General features: G+C 36.3%; 1 protein-coding gene across 1 annotated transcript in view; it reads left to right on the forward strand.

Moving 5' to 3' along the window:
• Nucleotides 1-21460, forward strand: part of COL25A1 (collagen type XXV alpha 1 chain) — a 459898-nt gene that overhangs the window by 260009 nt on the left and 178429 nt on the right. Inside the window, exon 6 of the mRNA XM_084880782.1 lies at nt 6794-6811. Coding sequence (XP_084736908.1) covers nt 6794-6811 — 18 coding nt within the window. The remainder of the gene's footprint in view (nt 1-6793; nt 6812-21460) is intronic.

The following is a 21460-nucleotide window of genomic DNA, read 5'->3' on the forward strand; positions in this document are numbered from 1 at the left end:
AGTCACCAGCATGAGGCAAGTGAGAGCACAAAAGGGGTCAAGTCAGATCCATGTTCATATTCTAGCTTTCCCTTTTTGAAGCTGTGTGTCTCTGGGAACATTACCTTGCCTCTCTGAAACTTGGTTTATTCAACTACAAAATGGTGGAAATGCCCCCTAATTTACAGATGTATTATAATAGAGATGTCATTTGTAAAGGTCTTGGTGACTTGTGGTAGTCAAGAAGTGGCAGTTTTTATATTCATTTATTGTTTAAATTATTTTTAAATTAAATCTGTTGGGGGGTGACATTGGTTAATAAGATTATATGGGTTTCAAGGGTACAATTCTATGATACATCATCTGTATATTGTATTGTGTACCCACCTCCAATGTAGTCTTAGACATCTTAGTCACTAAAGAACATCAGCTTATTAGCTTGAAGAACCACTCCCTCCCCAATTTTAAAATAGGTTTTCATTTTTTAGAGTTCCCTATCACTGCAGCAATAAGTAATATGTGACTTGTTCATTGTGAATTTATTGACTCTGCTATTAGTAGCACATATTTATTAATGCAAAATATCTAGGACAGACAAGTACAAAGAGAAGTCAGTCCATCTTTTTGCACAATATATAGAAAATTGAAATTGGGCACCTATATAAATTCAATGTTTCTATTAAATGTTTGTAAATTGGCTTCCAATATTTATCTGGAACAATAAAACAGCACACTTTTAAAGATGTTAATAAACATGGCATAAACCAAATTATTTATTATATACTATGTGATAAAAATTGGCAGGACAGTAAAATTTATTGTTTTCATTATAAACATCCTTTATAATAAAAGTCTAATATGCTAAGTGTCCAGTCATCCACTCATCCATTCAACCAATCAAAGCGTAATAATGCTAATGATATGCTAAGGCCGCTCAACTGCTTCCTACGATGTGCACTGACCACCAAGGGACACACAGTCAACCGGTCAACCAGTCATTATGATGTGCACTGACCACTCCGATTGGTAGGTTAGCTTGTTGCTGCTGGGGTCTGGCGGATAGGGACTGAGAGGGACGAGCTGGATATCCCTGGAACCCTCCTGAGGTCCCTCCCCGGCTGGCCAACCTTCCGTGTCCCTCCCAGGCCCCAATCATGCACTGATGGGGGTTCCTCAGCCTGGCCTGCACCCTCTTGCAATCCAGGACCCCCCCAGGGAATATTGGAGAGCTAATTTTGGCCCAATTCTGCAGGCCAGATTGAGGGACCCTACTTGTGCACAAATTTGGGCACCAGGCCTCTAGTTTAATTAAAAGAAAGAAAAGGATTTGTTTTTTTCTACAAACTCTCCAACACTTGTTTTTACTTGTCAGGTGTGAGGTGGTATCTCATTGTGGTTTTGATTTGCATTTTCCTAATAGCTAGTGAAGTTGATCATCTTTTTATATATTTGTTGACCATTTGTATGTCTTCTCGAGAGAAGTATCTTAGGTCTTCTGCCCATTTTTAAAACTAGATTTGTTTTTGAGTTGTATGAATTCCTTATATATTTTGGATATTAACCCCTTGTTGGAGGTGTTGTTTGCAAATTCCTTCTCCCATTCAGTGGTTGACTTTTTGTTTTGTTGATGGTTTCTTTTGCTGTGCAGACACTTTTCAGTTTTATAGTCCCATTCATTTATTTTTGTTTTTATTTCCCTTGCATTTCAAATTCATGAAATCCTTTCTAAGACCAAGATACATAAGTTTAGTTCCTATGTTCTCTTCTATGTAATTTATTGTTAGGTCTTATATTTAGGCCTTTGACCCATTTTTAGTTAATTTTCATAAATGGAGACAAACAGCAGTCTAGTACTGGTGGGAATGTAAACTGGTATAGCCACAATGGAGAACAGTATGGAAAAAAATTAAGAACAAAGTTACCATATTATCCAGCAACTCCTCTTCTGGTTATGTGACTGAAAAATTTGAAAACATTTATTTGCAAAGATACATTCACTCCTATGTTCATTACAACATTATTTGTGATGGTCAAGACATGTAAACGACTGAAATGTTCTTTGGTAGATGAAAGAAGAGGAGATGCTCATGTTCACCCTTACAATGCTGGTTATTTGGCCAGTTCTGTGGCACTGGCCATAACAGCAAGTCAGAATGTGGTACCCATGACTATCCCTTTTAGTGTTTATGACAATTTTTTTTTCAGGATTCTTGGTCAGTCTCAGAATTGCTATGCATTGGCTTTCATGGTTTCAGTACTTCAATGTTCCTCAATATGGCTTTGCGGCTTTGCAGCATAATGAATTTTAAGACAAAACTTTTGTCTCGGACTCAATGTAATAACAAACAATACCTGTAACTTTGCAATATGTACTAGAGAACAATTGTTTTTAATATATTTTTATTTTTATTGATTTCAGAGAGGAAAGGAGGAGAGAGAGATAGAAACATCAATGATGAGAGAGAATCATTGATTGGCTGCCTCCTGCATGCCCCATACTGGGGATAGAGCCTATAACCTAGACATGTGCCCTAACATGGAATCAAATTGTGACCTCCTGGCTTATATGTTGATGCTCAACCTTTGAGCCACACCAGTCAAGCTCTTGTAAATGAAACTGCTTTATTTAAAATTTATCACAGTCAGTTTATGTGAGTCTGTTATCTTAATCAATATTTCAAAATAGGATTGTACTTTAGCCCGGCGGGTGTGGCTCAGTGGTTGAGCATAGATCTATGAACTAGGAGGTCATGGTTCAATTCTCGGTCAGGGTATATGCCTGGGTTGTAGGCTTAATCCACAGTAGGGGATGTACAGGAGGCAGCCGATCAATGATTCTTTCTCATTGATGTTTCTATCTCTCTCTCCCTCTCCCTTCCTCTCTGAAATAAATAAAAATATATTAAAAAGTTAAAAGTACAAATTTTGTGTGCCTATCCGTGCATGAGGGAATGGAAAAGCAGTATTTGTCCCATCTGAAAAGGAGTGCCACAGATTTACCATCCATGAAAGAAGTATCCTGTAGTGAATCTAATTGTCTCAGTCAGAAATCTAAGACTTTGTAGATTTAGGAAGAGTGTTAGCACTTTCTGGCAACCATACTTGTGATAACAGCCCAACAGAGAATGGTGAATATTGCTCTTTAATGGGCGAATGTAACAACACATCCTCCAGTGATATGTCATCTCATTATCATGTTCCATTGTGGTTTACTTGCCTCACAAAACTTTCAGCTTGTTTTGAACACTTTTCCGTCAAGCATCAGCTACTGGCTGATTGTTTTCCACCACACTGTTCTGATTACCACTTTGTAAAGCTGGCTCCTCTTGGTTTTTCTTTTCCTTTACCCTGGTGCCTTCGCTGTCTTGAGGGCATTGCATTGAGCTGTTGACATTCAGTAAATCAGCCCCTGGGAACAGCGGGCATTCTCCATCTCTGCATGTATGTTTGTTCTAAAGGTCAGTGTTTTGTGATTTAACTTGGCATGGCTCTTGATTATACTCGATTCCAGTTTTTATTTGTGGTAATAGTTTGGTGATTTGTTTGTGAAAAAAGCTCCTTTCCAGGAATTTTCTTTTTAAAAATTCAATTAGGTTGTATTTTATGAGTTTTCATCATAATTTATAAACTATTCATTTTTTAAAAAAGTATTTTAGATGGAAAAAATTAACTTTCATAGTTGATTATTAGTAATATTCGCTACCTATAAATTACAATAGACTAAAAAAATATATTCACTAATGAATGAAAATACTTGTTTTTCTCAATGAATTACTCAGAAGTAACATGGAAAATCCTGAGATGTTTCTTCTTGTGATTTGTCATGAGGAAGACATTACCTACCACCTAATGTGTCCCTCACAGGGTGTTTCTGAGACCACCTTCACTGTGGGCTCTTTACTTCTCTCCTATACGCTGGGGCACCCTGCAGGAAACTCACTGCCACGCCCACAGTACCTCCCAGCTTTAGATGACTCTTGTAGGATGATTACAGGATTCTAGCTGGCACTGGCTGGCTATCCCAGTTGGTTCAAGCTTCGTCCCATAAGCCGAGGTTGCAGGTTTGATCTCCAGCTAGGGTATATATAAGAATCAATCAATGAATGCATAAATAACTAAAAAAACTAATGTTCTTCTCTCTATCTCTTTCTCTCTCTCCCTCCCTTCTTTGCTCTTTAAAATCAATACATAAAATAAAAATAGAATATTCCACAGTGCACATTTTGTTACCTCACACTGAGTGCAGACAGTCCTAAAGTCTTAGGTAATATTTATGAGGATTGCATTGTGTAATCCATGTTTTAGGGAGAGTTACCAAATTTGTCATGCTTTATGCATCGTTCTTTTAGGAAGCCTCTCTACTAACCCACTTTCATCCCTTTTTTTAAAGTTCCTCACCCTACAGACAAACATAAAGACATATACATGCATGCATACCTGAAATTCATATCACATGTTAGGGCAATCTGAGTTTTCTGTTGCTCTATGCTTTCCAATGCTTATTTGGAAAGTATACAGCAACATTTTCATTTCACCGTCATTTACTATTTGTTCTCATGATCACTAATATAAAATGTATAACACAATGTATATAGTAACATAAATATATGTACACATTATGCTAAAATCATTTGCTCAGTGTAATGACACAAATGCCACATTTTAAAAATAGACAGGAAAATTCTCATTTGTAGGACAAGCAAAAAATTTCAGCAACAATACTAAAATGTATTCTTTTGAAGAAATTCTTTCTGATTTTGGAGAATCCTACATTTGAGTTTTTATAAGAACATACAAGAGATGTAATGTATTCCAAGGTTTTTAAAATGTTTACATTTCTGAGTTTGCACCAGTTTTAAATTTCAGAAAGATTAGAAGCTTAAAACATCTAGAGAGTGGGCAAGAGTGAGCATGTTTTGCAGTTTCACCTATTACATGGATCTGGCAAGATCCCTGTTTGCATGTAAGTGGAGATCCCTGCCATGGAGGTCTTCCATGTTGAGAGCCGATGTTAGGACTGTCTGTTCCTGACCAGAACCTTTGCTGACCTGGTTTCTGGACAAGCATCAGTTAGCAGTCTGGTCCTGCTGGTTGGAGGCCTGTATCTGGAAGCAGAGGTTCACCTTGTTGTAGCCAAGGAGCGGATAGAAGGTTTAGAAAGTCCACTCTCTTGAAGAGTGCTCTACTATCATTGTGGATCTAAGCAAGCCTACTTCTTTTTTTCTTAAACTTCCAGACTAAAAGGCAGAATGACCTAGTGGAAAAGCATGAACTTCAGAATCAGATTTGGTTTAAATTTTGCCTCCCCAACTCTCAACTGTGTGATTTTTCACTTATTTCTGTGAGCCTTAGCTTCTTCATTTGTAAAATGCAGGGAAGTTTATAGGTAGTAAATGGAAAAACAAATCCCAAGTGTCTGGTATTTGATTAGGAATTAGTGGATATTACATATTTTCCAGCGTATAAGACGATTTTTGAAAGGAAACAAAGTCAACCGAAAATCGGGGGCAAAAGACCAAAATTGCACAAAAATTACCTGCAGATCTTGACAGCAAAGTAAGTCTTTTCTTTGAAGTGGAGGGTAGTCTTATACAGCGAATATAGGCCTAAACCTATGTTTTAACTGTAAAAAAAAAAAAAAAAAAAAAAAATTATTAGAGGGTCGTCTTATACGCCGGAAAATACGGTATTCTCTTTCTCTCTCTCCACCACTAAAGAGTACAGGAGTAGAGTGAGTAACCTCTACAGCAGCCTGGTTTAGCTCCCCTTCATGGTTTGATTACACAAAACCTGGCCAGCCACATTTTCAGACAATGCCTTTGAAAATTATCTGTTCTATCCCCCATAAGAGAACAAATCATCAAAGAAATTCTAAGCTTAGAGAGGGGCTGAGAGAGAGCAAGTTTTCTCTCGGAATTGTATTCGCGCCGTGCTTTCCTGAATAATACTCACTGGCATATTGCTGATGCAATGAGATTATACATTATTAATGTATTTTTTTAAGATTCCTTAACTCAGTGTGAATTTTTTTCTTTCATCTTATCTTACGCAAAACCCAACTGGAGATTTTAAGAAGGTGATGTGTAAGCAATACTTTTATTCACAGGTGGTTTTTCTCTTAGTGACAAGCGTATACAAATATGCTGTTTTTGAAGTTTTTATCAGCTTAAACAAGAAAGTGACATTCCAAATAAATTAGATTGGCCAGAGGTTACATAATCTATTGACTGTTTGAGGAGTTATGATGCACTTAATTGAGCCAAACCCTCTTCTCCCGTCCTTTCAAAATGCCCATAGGTTGGATTATGCACAATAAGAGATAAATATTTATTTTAAAAAATGATTAAAATATTATTGAAACAATGAGAAATTCAAAGACTTGGTGAGTTCTAAAACTAAGATATCTGCCTCTTTTTTCCTTCACTCTGTGACATCTTGGAATATGTAGTTCATAGTAATAGTCTCTGTGAGTACACCCTCTTTTTCACTAACCATTCATTATGGCCATGTGAGGTAGATTTCCCTTTGCCTTCTCTTTCTGCAGTTTGATTCTAGAGCATACTATAACCCTTGAGTCATTTTGGAGTTACATGTATTAGACCATAATATCAAGATCTTAGATGATAGCATAGAATAAAAATGTAAACTATAATATGATTTTAAAACCACAAAGTAAAGTTTGCCAGTAGTTAGGTATTGATTGTTATCTTCAGAGATATTTTGAAAAGGTTTTCAGAACTAGTTTGAGTTTTAACTGAACAATTCACTGAAGAAAACACACTTGTAATTGTTTCTTTTTCTTTTTCTATTTCAGGGTCAGCCTGGTCCTCAGGTAAGTGAACTCTTTTATAACAAATTAATTTCAATTTAGGAATATTCCAGTGTGGAGGTTTTTCTGAAATTCTTTTTCAAAGGATATAGAAAGCTGTGAGCCAGTAATGATGACACCACACAGTAGACCAAATATTTCCCAGGAGTAAAGCTTCGGCGAGGCCTCTTCAGGGCTGTATGAGCCACGTCAGCTGTTGGGCCAGATGGCAAGTTAACAATGCACTATCATCTAAAGCAAAACTCTTAACTGATCTGAAACATAGCCACAGGACTTTAATGTAAGACAGAAAGACTTACTAGATGTTGGCTATGTACTGGCTCGCATTAGGTACTGATTAATCATATACTAATAATGTTGTAAATCCACAGACTCTGATCATGTAGACTCTGATCCTACTAGCTTTATTTGATTCATTATAGATAGATATTGAATTCATTCCCCACTTTCAATATAAACCAACTGTTGAAGACATGATTTGCAATTAAATGTGAATACAGTCAATATAAAATCTTTTGAGCCCTAAATCATATTGAAGAAAAATGAGGAAATTTTAGAAGAGAGTAATGTGTATAAAGATGAAAGTACAAAAAGGGTGTGTTTTAGAAGTGAGTCAATACAAAACAACAAATTTAATATTACTACTTTATTGTAGTCTGTAGGAAGCTATAGAGAAGGAACTGACATTATTAATGTTTCACCCTTAATACTGTAATACTTGTCAATAACATAATTATTTCTTGAGTTTCCCTTTTGTCTCTTTCCCTTTGACATACCTAATGCTATTTCTGTCCTAGATTGTTGGATAAATAAATGACTTTCATGATATCTTTGTTAGTCAATATCATAAATTATCTATTTTATGCTAATTTTCATATTAGACCAAGAGAATGTTATTTATAATTTTTATGAGCTCTGTATTTTAAAGATGTGTGACAAACAAAATCCCCCATATGCTTCAATAGAGCAGTCATCTTCACATTACACTCATGAGAAAAAGTTTGACATGTAATTAATTTATATTCATTTAAAAAATACTCTCATTATTTGAGATTTTTCACTTACATTTTTAGTTGATTCAAGGAAATTATTGGAGGGGAAAAAACTCACCAAAGCAAGTTGTAGCTTATTACCTAAGTTTGAAACTGTTACATTATATTGGGATGAAGACAAAATAAAAGGTGTTTTGCCTGTTCTATTTTATTGGATGCTTACCAGAGCCTTGGGAAGTATTATATATACAAAATAGAAGAGATACATGACTCACCTGGGATGATACCATAAAACAGGGAGCAGGAGTCAAGTTTGTCTCTAAAACCCTCATACTCCTGTATCTCTCTAGGGAAGAAGTGAGATGATAGATAATCAAAGAAATTGAAGTGTTAACCAAAGACATTTGAGAGAGGATGATAATGTTTAACATATTTTAAATTTTAATGGAACTTCTGTCTTAGCCTGCATCACCTCTCACTATCCCAGAGCAGTTCTTAAGGTAAGGATTTGAGCATAAATAACTCATCTGGGAGATGGTCCCAGGAAGCATTGTGAAGAAGTGGGAAAATAATGCATGAAAACCAGGAAACAGATGCATCAATGAACAGGTTACTGCTGTGGACGGAATCAGTCCTACTGAGAACTTAGGAGAGACTGTGTAGAGCTTGCCTCAAACTTGTCCCACCAAGGGGCATGGAAGTTGATGTATCTATCCACTAATTTACCTTTCTTCATTGTTGAGGGTTGTGCCTGGTGTTAAGTCTCTGGCACTTCTGACCTGCCCCCAGAAGATCTAGCATAATCCAGCTGCTAGACGAATGCAGGAAGCAGTAGAGATGTATGGGACCTGTATTCCACCACTAACTTGAAGGGAGACAGTGATGTGGGTTGACACCAGCATCTCCTAGGCAAGTGTCCTATTGATAAAACAAAGAGTGAGAAATTCAGATATGGATGTAATGATTTGGAAATTGGACAAAAAGACAGCATTAAAAGCATATTAGTTAATGAGATATTAAAAGGAATCACTGTAAAAAGAACAAGGTCATAATAAATCTTAAGTGCACTGCTATAGTTAATGAGCAGAAGAAAAATGGTGAATTAACAGCACAGGAAGCCAAGGATGGACAGAACTAGGAACATTCTGGATCTGTAGCTGAGATTTAAAAGTATATTATGGGCCCTGCCTAAGTTGCTGAGTTGGTTGGAGCATCAACTTATACACCAGAAGACTAGGTTCAATCCCTGGTTGGGGTACATGTGGTGGGTAATGGATCAATGTCTCTCCCTTCCTCTCTCTCTAAAAATCAATAAAAACATATCCTCAGGTGAGGGTTTTTTGTTTGTTTGTTTGTTTTTAGTTCTATTTCCTCCATGAAATTGAACATCAACAAAAAAATTTAAAAAGAATATATTATGGTATTTCAGAATACCTTAATATATACTTCAGAAAAATAAATATACTTCAGAAAAATAAACTTTGTTAACTGCTCCATGTGAAAATTTTAGGAACTTGATGGAGATAGGACTGGCATTCTCAAATTGTAACTTGCTCTGGTTTTCCTTAATTTTGACTACCAGTTTATGTATTATTTTTCTAACCCCTAGTTTACTTTTTTTTTTTTAAAAAAAGTGAATGTTAAATATAAAGTAGACTTTTAACTAATTTTATCTAACTAAAAATATAAAGACTTAGAAAATGCTTATATAGTAGATGCAATTATCCAATATATATAGCAGTTTAGTATTGATACATTTATACAATACCACCTTAGCATGAATCCACTTTTTCTTTGAGTAAATGTATATAAACTATACATTAAACTTGTTTCATCCAGATTTATAATGAAAAAGTAAACAAACTGAATTAGTAAATTATAATAGGCTCTTAAATAATTGAAAGGTTTCTTTTATTTGATCAAATTTTTCTTAAAATGTCCATGTTTTGTTATTTGGGACACTAAAAAGTATTTTAGTCATATACAGTGTACATAATAACAGGGTATGTCTTTCTATTTTTTTTCATCATCTGTTCAGTAACTTAAAAAGATACCCACTTTTTTTTAAATTTTTATCTTATTCGGTTCCTGATTTTATGACATTTATCAGCTAAAACTCTTCATAACTTATTTTTTTGTTATTTATAAATATAAGATTCAAAATAACGAATTTATCTGCATTTCTTCCCTGCTGATCCTGTTCCATCCTTGTTGTTCTTAGCACATTTTTTTTAACTGTGGGGAAAGGGAAGTGCACAAACATTGCAAAACTTTCTCTTTACCTTCTTCTCATTGTATTTCCTTTTGTAACTAGTTAAGGGAGGAAAAGAAGAAAGTTTGCCATCTAAACAAGCTTTCTACAAGTAAGTTCCCTCAACTACCGTGTTTCCCCGAAAATAAGACATCCTTCGAAAATAAGACCTAGCGCATGGAAAGATAAGACATCCCCTGAAAATAAGACCTAGCGCAACTTTGGAGAAAGAATTAATATAAGACACTGTCTTATTTTCTGGGGAAACAGGGTGGTCCTCAAAATCCCTTCCTGAGTCATACTGTGTCACCCAAGGATGACCCTCCCTATGACTGGTTAGTATTGTGAGAGAAAGCTTCTAAACTCCCCAAATTCAACTCTCAATGGATTTTTTCATTAGGAGAATTACCAGTATTGTTCTATTGTACAACAAGGTTGTTTTTTATTTGTTTGTTTGTTTGTTTGTACATTAGGAATAGGCTTTTGTGAATTGGGCTGGGAAAATAAGCTATATTTATATTATGATTCCTCTAGGAAGATAAAATCAGAGTTCTAAACAGCTAACTTCCAAAAAAAAGAGTTGTAAAATGTTTGAGTTGGGAAATTGCACATCCTTTCAAGTTTATAAAAGATTTGGGCAGAATTATAATGGCAACTTGTTGTTCATGTACAAATGTTTATGTCTGTTAGAGTTTTCTTGCCAAGGTAAATATTCCCAGGCCATCCTTTTCACAGTATTTATTATACAGTGCATAATTCTTTCCTTAGAGAGTATAAAACTCAATTTTGCTTCTTTATTATCACACTTCTTTAGTAGGAACTTCCAGATTAATAAGGTTTCATTTTGCAGACCAATAGCAAAAGGAATACATCTGTTATATCAGCAGAAGGGAGTTCTTTCCATCCTCTTTCCAAAGTTAAAGATGGTTAGATGAATTTAAATTAGATTTTTAAACAACTGCAAAGACAGGAAAGCTAAATGGAAGTAACCCTGTTGCAGTGATAGCATGAAATTAAACAGAAAAATAGGCCTTGGGAAGGGAGGTGAGTCTTTGCATTTACCAAAATGGGTGAGAAAATGGGCCTTGATAGGGAAATAAGATGGTGAAAGGGTAATAGAAAGAAAAAGGCAATTCTAGCAGCTGTGGTTAAGATAGAAAAGAGGCAAGGAAACGAATGAAGAGAATGTTGCTGTGAATCCCCTAAAACAAAGAAAATCAAATTCTTAGAGACAAAAGGGGTGGGGTGGAGTAAATACTGTCCCAAATACTTGAAAAAATGGTTGGGTAAAAAGAAAAAATAGTGACAACAGAGTGTGAGGGAAGAAAGAAGGAAAGGAAACTAGAAAAAAGACATGAGCATTTCTATTTCAACTAATGGTACCAATTATTTTGGGGGTGGAGTAAGATCAATCTATTGAAATGAGTCACCCTGAGATTTCTGCATTGATTCATATTAACATAATTCAATCAATTCACTTAAATATTTATTTATCTTGTACTATGTTCAAAGCACAGTGATAATAAGGCTGTGAAATTGTGGTGCTCAAGACAGACTCAACCTCTGTTTTTTTTAGTTATTTTAATATTACTAGTCAAGTAGAATTTGGAGTCCTGTCAGTTCTCACAGACCCACCATCTGAGGATGGCCCTACCCACATCTCTACATCTGGGAAATCCCAGTTTCAGCCAGGAGCCTAAACACGAAGTCTTTAAAGAGCATTTTCCCCAACATGCAGGTGACTGGAGGATCAATGCCATTGCTCTAAGTGTGTTCTGGTGACATGTTTTATTTGTAATTATTGGCTTTCTGCCAAGATCGAGGCATTCCTGTTCTGGTAACTGAGTCCTTTTTTGGCTTCCCAGTCCTACATCTCCTTCTATGTTCCTCTCTTCATCAGGTCCTCCTTTTCCTTGCCTCTACTACCAGGTGTTAAGAGTCATGGTGCTATGTCTCCATGTCTCTGGGTTTATTTTTAACTTGTTAAACCTCAGAGAGAAGGCAGGGGAGCAGGGAAGATTATGTCCTCCCCTCCCTTTCTCCCTCCCTTCTCTCTTCCTTCTTCCTTCCTTCCTTCCTTCCTTCCTCCTTCCTTCCTTCCTTCCTTCCTTCTTCCTTCCTTCTTTCCTTCCTTCTTCCTTCCTTCCTTCCTTCCTTCCTTCCTTCCTTCCTTCCTTTCTTTCTTCCTTTCTTTCTTTCTTTCTTCCTTCCTTCTTTCTTTCTTTCCTTCCTTCCTTCCTTTCTTCCTTCTTTCTTTCTTCCTTCCTTTCTTCCCTTTCTTTCTTTCTTTCTTTCTTTCTCTTCCTTCCTTCCTTCCTTCCTTCCTTCCTTCCTTCCTTCCTTCCTTTCCTTCCTTTCTTCCTTCTTCCTTCCTTCCTTCCTTCCTTCCTTCCTTCCTTCCTTCCTTCCTTCCTTCCTTCCTTCCTTTCCTTCCTAACTTCCTTCCTAACTTCCTTCCTAACTTCCTAACTTCCTAACTTCCTTCCTTCCTTCCTTCCTTCCTTCCTTCCTTTCCCTTCCTTCCTTCCTTCCTTCCTCCCTCCCTCCCTCCCTCCCTCCCTCCCTCCCCCCTCCCTCCCTCTTTCTTTCTTTCTTTTCTTTCTTTCTTTCTTTCTTTCTTTCTTTCTTTCTTTTCTTTCTTTCTTTCTTCTTTCTTTCTTTCTTTCTTTCTTTCTTTCTTTCTTTCTTTCTTTCTTTTTCTTTCTTTCTTTCTTTCTTTCTTCTTTCTTTCTTTCTCTTCTTTCTTTCTTCTCTTTCTTTCTTTCTTTTTTCTTTCTTTCTTTCTCTTTCTCTCTCTCTCTCTCTCTCTCTCTCTCTCTCTCTCTCTCTCTCTCTCTCTCTCTCTCTCTCTCTCTTTCTTTCTTTCTTTCTTTCTTTCTTTCTTTTCTTCTCTGACTTCCCAGTTCTGTGAAGGCATGACTTTTGCCTAGCCAGTCATTGCTGAGGTGAATCAGGAAAATGAGCATTTAATGTGTTCCTGTCTCTATGGCGAACACACTGAGAATGGGGATTAAGTGTAGCATCAACCAATATCATCCTATACATGTCAGCTAAATAAAAGATTTCTGTCATGAAATCTTTTGATTATGTCCTTCTTCTAACCCTATAACTTTGAATTTCAATGTAATTACCATTTAGAGTGTAATAAAATCTAGTTTCTTGCCTGACATTCACATCTTTTGTATTGGCCTGTTTTTCAGCCTGATTTCCAGTTAATTTTTCATTAATGTTCTTTCTGGACACTGTGCTTCATACAAACCAAGTTAAACCATTTACTTTCCGCCCTTTAAATCTGTTTTTCTCCATTTATCTTTTCTTAAAATATAGTCTTTTCTCCAGAACTGCTTTCCTCTCAGTCCCCAGATACACTCAGTTTCCACATATCCAAATATGATCACCTTTCATATTTACCCACCACTTCTTCCATCAAGATGTCTTTATTCTCCCTTAACTGAATATTGTTTCTCCCTTTGCAAGCTCCGTGATCTTGGGCAAGTTACTCAATCACTGAGTCTCATTTTTCTCTCTGTAAAGCAGAGATAATAATGCCTTATCTCAACAGATGGCTTGAGGATTAAACTAAGAAAATATATGTATAACTTCTAACTTGGTGCCTAGTACACGAATGCACTCAATAAGTAATAATTCCCTACTTTCTATTGTATCACTATAATTTATAAAAGATATTTCTCTCTTTATAACTAGCTATGATCTTCAAGAGTGAGATCTATGTTTTCTTTCATCTTTAGAATCCTCTTCAACACTTGACATAGTTCCTTGTAGACGGTAGAAGTTCAACAAATGCTATTGAGTTGTGAATGTTAAGGAAAATAAAGTCGAGGAACTAGAGGCATGGATATGTGGAACAGACTGAAAATAGGAGGAGCGTGGGGAGGACTGTATAAAAGGAGGTGAAGAGAATAGCCAAAGAACATATATGCATAGCCCATGGACACAGACAACAGAGTGGTGAAGACCTAGGGGGGGGAGGGGGAAGGGCCTTGGGGGGACATCTGTAATAGTGTCAGCAGTTTTTTGAAAAGGATATCTGTGAAAAAAATAAAAATTAAAAAAGAAAGCAGAGGAAGAGAGAAAGCTATTGGCTTCTCACAATTCTAAATGCCCCAGTCAGTAATACCACTTACCACAGGTCTCTAAGGTTTCTATGCTCTGAGATTTTACTGAGCTCTATAATGTTATTATCTCACTTTCACAAAGTTTGGGAAGTTTGGATACCTTTGCTTCCTTTCATTTCATAGTATATTTATATTGCTATTTAGTTTGGGTGAATATAAACAGATAGTATTAACCCAGGGATATGCTTATAATGTATTTTATTTTGTAACAATTTATTTGTAAGATGCAAGGCTTGGTTTTGAATTTTAATAATTGAGACTATTATAGAAAGTAGTTCACGGTGGTTGTGTGTAATGCCACATTGCTAAAACAATAGCATTCTCTCAGTAATAAATAATTTAATACAAATTGTAGAAACAAATTGTTTTTAAAAATCCTTCTCAAGATACCATCTCATATGCTTTAGAAAAATACTTCAACCCTTTTCCCACCGAAAATCACTCCATCAGTGGAATCATTTTGTTAAGTGAAAGTTACCTCTTCCATATCCAGGACATTTCTTTTGCATGAAATTTTTAGAATTTAAAAGCCCTACTCATAACTCCTCTTTGGAGTTGCATGTAAGCATAAAAGAGATATAATTCCCTTAGGAATTTGGAGTACTAAAGCAGAATGCATGTTGTAATTCTGTATTACTCAGTGAGAAAAAAATGTAAGAGAAAACCACAAGCAACCATCAGACAACTGCACACGGAGGCGAGTGGCTTCCATTTGTATTTTCTTGAAAAGAAGTGGAAGATGTCACTTTGCCTTTCCCTCCCAAACCCCCTTCTGCTTTTTTTGTTTTGTTTGTTCTGATATTGTCATTGCCATTGCACAACATTTTACAAAAATCAAGCTGTGTGTGCCTTGTAAAGAATTCTTTCTGATATTTTGGGGCAGTATTTAACTTTCTATTCATATGTTTTTAATTATATACTAAGCTCCTTCTAACCTAACACTTTAGCAATTCCCATATTTCATGTTTGTGTTTCAGTCCAACCTTTTTCCGATCCATATAGTCTGTCTTGGGGGCAGGGGGAGGACATCTACATTTTGCAAGAAATTTGGAAAGCAGTGCATGTGTGTGCGTGCACGTGTGTATGTGTCTCTGTATGTGGAGAATCTTTATTTTTCTTACTACATAATAGAACTATCATATTAAACTAGTAATCATTAATAAGTCATGCTATATTTCATAATGCATTATCATTTCCCATTATCTATATTTTATGTTGTGGTTAGATGATAAAGAGAATGATTATTAAAGTCTTAACATATTTTTAAAGATATTTAATTAAGTAAATGGCTACTATGATATGAAAGACTCCATTGTACTCTAGGTATCTTATATCTTTAAAGGAACACATAGCGTAGCAGTTTATTTATTTTATTAGAATTTACATTTTTAACATGGTCATTTGTATAATGAAATAGTATAATATCATCCTCAAAGTTTAATTCTAACTTAGAATTCTTGTCTATTGAAATTAACTGAAGAACATTTATTGCCATCTTTATGCCTTGCTCTCTATCAGGTATATTCCTTTTAATTCTGTCTAAATAAAGGTGAATAACATATAGCTTTCTATTAATAATTAAATTAATCCAACATTAATTTGTATATGTGGAAGTTATTATTTTCTGAAATTTTTACTCATTTTTGTATCTCAATTTCTTTATACAGTGTTGATATATAGAAAACACACAATACATTTTTGTTGAATAAATGTATACATTTAACAATGCAGATTTAAAGATAATTTTATATTCATTTGATGATGAAATGACTGGATAAGTTGAAAATATTAGCTTTTGCCAGTCTATTTTTTTTTTTTTAATCCACACCCAAGGGTATTTTTTCATTGATTTTTAGGGAGAGTGAAAGAGAGAAGGAAAGACAGAGAAATATCGATGTGAGAGAAACACATTGATTGGTTGCCTCCTGCACAAGACCCAACTAGGGCCCAGCCAGGGAGGAGCCTGTAACCAAGGTATGTGTCCTTGACCAGAATTGAACCCAGGACCCTTTGGTCCGCAGGCCGATGCTCTATCCACTGAGCCAAATTGGCTAGGGCTGGCAATCTATTTTTAAAACAGCATATGGACCACATTGAGTAAGGTTATGAGGTGGCTCCATGGGAAGACAGGGGTTTAAATCCTCATTTTGCACTTACAAACTGTATAACTTTAGGCAAGTTACCTTTTTTCCTTCAGTTTTTCAATATAAAATTAAGATGGTTGTTTTAATTTAATACATGACTTACTGAAGCACTTAGAAAAGTGTATGTGACATCCATAAGTGTTATTATTAAGGGCCTACTTATGCACACATCTTCTCACATCAGCACTCATACAGGGACAGAGCCATATGGATGTTACCCTTATAGAGGTACTTCATCTGTTGAATAAGTCCAATAGAATAATGACTTCAAAGCATATAGAGATTTAGGATAAGTAGTTCAATCTTAAAATCAAGGAAATCATGAAAAGTGATTATAATTGTTAGATATGCTTTATAGTACAGGATTCTCTATTAAAAGTCATTTCTATACACATTTCTAAGTGTGTCTAATTCTTTCTAAAAATATCAAGGAGTTATAGTTAAAAATATTTTTGTCAGTGAAGCAAAATTAATTCAGTTGTAAATGTTTTAAACTTTAAATTAGTATCTACAAATTTTCTAAGTATATTATGTATATACTAGTGGCCAGTGCACAAAAGGTATGGGGTTCCCTCAGCCCAGCCTGTACCCTCTCCAATCAGGGGCCCTTTGGGGAATGTCCTGTGGGATCAGGACTAAACCGCAGTGGGACATCCCTCTCACAATCTGGGACTGCTGACTCCTAACTGCTCACCTGCTTACCTGCCTGATCACCCCTAACTGCGTCTGCCTGCCTTCCTGAGCACTCTCAACTGCCTCTGCTGGCCTGATCTCACCCCCAATGGCCCTCCCCTGCCAGCCTGATCTTGGCCCCAACTGCCCTCCTCTGCTGGTCAATTTGGTTCTGATAGGTCAGTTTCTATGCCAGTCAGTGTCAAAAGCTCCGCCTCCTAGGCAGCCATTGGGGTACCACGCCTGCAGCAGAAGCAGTCAGTTCTGGGTTGCTATTGCAGGACTGACTTCTGGTTGGTCGAGCCTCAGTCATTACCAGATTTTATGACCCAGGGCTTTTATATATTAGGATATATTATTTCACATATATGTTTAATAGTTTTGATATCATAATCAAAATTCTTAACATACTAAAATCATTTTTCATTAAATATCTCTAATCATATTCCATTGATCCCACATTTAAAATATTTATATTTTTTATTGATTTCAGAAAGGAAAGGAAAGGGAGAGGAAGAGAGAGATAAAAATATCAAGGATGACAAAGAATCATTGATTTGGCTGCCCCCTGCACATCCTCTACTGGGGATCAAGCACGAAACCCTGGCACATGCCCAGACTGGGAATTGAATGTCACCTCCAGATTCATAGGTTGACACTTAACCACTGAGCCATGCCATCTGGGCAATCGATACCACATTTTTAATATAGAATATATTTCTGTAGAGATTAAAATGGAGGAATACTATAAGATAGTATAAGGTAAATGTTATAAAGTAAAATAATAGCTCCAGAAACATCTGGGGGAGGGAGTGGGTAGGAGGATCAATGGGGGGAAAAGGGGTACAGCTGTATTATTTTCAACAATAAAGATAAATTTTAAAAAGTAAACATCTTATTCTGCCTTCTCTCTTTTGGATAGGCCATATTAAAACTTAAACATGACTGTAGGAGACTCCACTACCTCCCTAAGTTAATGAACTTGAAGTGAGACTTTATATTTCAGATTTTTTTAAATGATCAGTATATTCAGTGTTAATTATTTTTAAGATGTTAGATCAGACAGAGTCTGTCACAGTAATTCATTCAGTAAATATTCTTTTAACAAAAAGTACATGGAGTTGATTTGCATTTCCCTAATGATTAGTTATGTTGAGCATCTTTTCATCGTCTGTTGGCCATCTGTGTGTCCTCTTTGGAGAAATGTCTATTCAGGTCCTCTGCCCATTTTTTTTTTAAACTGGATTGCTTGGCTTGTTTATGTGTTGTTTTTTTGGTGTTGAGTTGTATGAGCTCCTTATGAATTTTAATATTAACCCCCTATTGGATATATAATTTGAATATCCTTGCACCTGTCAAAGTGGCTATGATAAATAAAATCAATAAATGACAAGTGTTGGTGAGGATATGGAGAAAGAAAACCCTGGTACACTCTTAATGGGATTATAAATGGGTGCAGCCACTATGGAAAACAGTATGGGGATTCCTCAAAAAATTAAAAATAGAGCTGCTATACAACCCAGCAGTACCACATCTGGATATTTATTTATCTGAAAAAATCTGAAACACTAATTCAAAAAGATATATGCACCCCTCTGATCATTGCAACATTATTTTCAATAGCCAAGGTATGAAAGCAACCTGGGTGGGTGTCCATCAACAGATGAATGAAGAAAGACGGTATGGTATATAGATATACATATATACAATGGAATATTACTCGTCAATAAAAAATAATGATATATTTGTTTTGTTTTGTTTTGTTAATCCTCACTAGGACATTTTTTCCATTGATTTTTAAAGAGAGTAGAAGGGAGGGGGAGAGACACACAGAGAGAAACATCAATGTGAGAGAGACACATCATTTGGTTGCCTACCACAGATGCCCTGAGCAGGACCAGGGATCAGGCTGCAACTGAGGCAAGGTGTTCTTGACCGAAATCAAACCCAGGACCCTTCAGTCTGAGGGCTGATGCTCCAACCACTGAGAAAAACTGGCTGGGGCAAAATCTTTCCATTTGTGACAAGATGGATTGACCTAGAGGGTATTGTGCTAAGAGATATAAATCAGAGAAACCTATATACCATTTGATTGCACTTTGTGGAATAAACAAAACCAAACAAAACAAAATGAAATCAAGCAGAAACAGACCCATAAATACAGAGAACAAGCTGATGGCTGCCAAAGGGGAGGGTGAGATGGAGATGGGATGGGTATGAAAAAGAAATCTATTCTTTATAAAATTCATGGAGTTGAAGATAAGTCAAAGATGATGCATCCTCAGTTGATATATTTGGATAAATATTATCAATTATTTTGCTTAGAGTAGTTATGACACATCTTGCCTATAACCTCTTCTTACCTGACAACCTGTGCCAAGGAGCTATTTGGCAAAAAAATAAAGTAGAATTTTGATTTTCTCAAGAAATATTGATCCTTGCATTACTCAGGGTCTCCATTTACACGAGTGCATGTTGTTCACTGCACACGGCTGCTCAGCCAACTGGGAGGTGGAGTTTGAAACCTAGTTCCTGCTTCCCCCGCCAAGCTCTGTGCCCTGGCATGCGGCTACATCTGTGTGGAGGAAAACTAGTTAGCTAATGCATACAAAGTCTTGATTTGAGCCATCAGGACCCTGAATGAATCATGTGTAATTTACTACAAAGAAAATTAGCCAGAATCTAACTGGTGGGGATTGTGATCTGAGATGAGAACAAGGCATCCAGGAGGAAATGTAGAGAGGGCAGTAGGTGCCATCCTGGAGAGAAGCCACAGCTGGCTATGGAGTAGATGAATGCTCAGAGAGTGTAGAGAGAGAGAGAGAGTATGGAGTGTGTAGAGTGTACAGAGGGAAGAGAAGAAATCATGGGTTGGGGGAGGCTTAGTGATGAACTATGAACAAGAAAAGCCCTTCAGAACGGAAGACCTAGAAAAAGCCATTGCCAAAGAAGCTTAAGGACAAGTGGCCAGACACATGAACTATGGTCAATATGCTTGCAATTAGGAGTTATTTAGTGACTTTAGTAGGAGGGAGACAGGAGTGAAAAATACCTGCCCAGGTTTGAAATATGGGGGGAAATTCTTTCATTGGATAGAGCTCATTTTGTCTCCAAGAAACTGTGTAAAATTGTTTTATTCCTTTTGCTGTTAGTCTTAACTCTTGTGAACTAGAGTCATGAGTCAACAAATGAGAGATTGTAGTGACTTCTAAGGCACAGTTGCTAGCTGAAATAAAATATATCCTCATTAGCATTAATTGGAAGCAGGTTTGACATACAGCTAGATATCTGTGACCTTAATTGTCAACAGGCTATTCAGGGAGTACTAATTTTGGCTTTGATATCTTGTTAAAGACCTATGTTGCATAAGAGCTGCTAATATATTTATTGGAATACTAGTTTTAGCTCTGATATCTTGTTAGAGACCTCGGTTGCATAATTATCTCTAATATATTTATTGTATAATCACCCTGTTTAAGGAATAAAGCTATACATTTGAATTAGAGAAGAGAGGAAGGGAAATAATATTTATAGAAGACCATATGTTCTTTTAATTCCTTCTTACAACTCCCATGTGAGATGAGTATTTGTATGTCCCATTTTACAGATGTGGAAACTGAGGCTCAAAGAGGTGAAGTGATCTGTCTAAGGTGATGTGCTAGTATATATTAAAACCCCCAAAGTCATGATTATTACATTTCCTCTTATACCTCTCTTCCTGCCCTTAAGAGACCTGATAGTTTAATATAAAGCATAAATCTTATACCTAGCAGGGTGAGCTAAGTTTTATAAAAGAGTCACAAGTGTGGAGGAGTTCAAATATGGGCGGGGGGGGAGAAACATATCAAAAGAGAGTGAAATAAGGTTAGAGAAGAGCTCAGCCAGTGTGGTTGAGTGTCAACCTATTAACCAGGAGGTCATGGTTCGATTCTTAGTGGGGCACATGCGGTGTTGTGGGTTCAATTCCCAGTGTGGTGTGTGCAGGAGGCAGCCAATCAATGATTCTCTCTCATGGTTGATGTTCCTATATCTTGCTCCCTCTCTCTTCCTCGCTGAAATCAATCAATCAATCCATATATATATATATATTTATTATTATTATTATTTATTTATTTATTTATTTTTTGAAGTTAGAGAAGATAAGTCACTGAGATGAGGTATCAGTAGCTGGCTGGTTGTAATGATAGTGAGATTGTGGAGATGGGACTTTTAAATGCAAGGACTGATATTTCTTTCAGAAATTCACATTTCTAATATGTTCATTCTCCCCTCCCTCTGTAACCTCCCAAGTAGCTCCATAGCTCAGATTTCCAGGTAAGAGGTTTCAAGGAAGGTGTGCTTATAGCCCTAGCCAGTTTGGCATTCTGAGAATACCTGGTATTCAAGGCTGACTGGAAGAGAGGATCCCTATGGGGAATTGGGGCAGGGTTGAAGGAGGGATGAAGTAGAAAAGAAAA

This window comes from Pipistrellus hanaki (assembly GCF_964339955.1).
Source record: "Pipistrellus hanaki genome assembly, chromosome: 1".
In the NCBI taxonomy this organism is placed as follows: domain Eukaryota; kingdom Metazoa; phylum Chordata; class Mammalia; order Chiroptera; family Vespertilionidae; genus Pipistrellus; species Pipistrellus hanaki.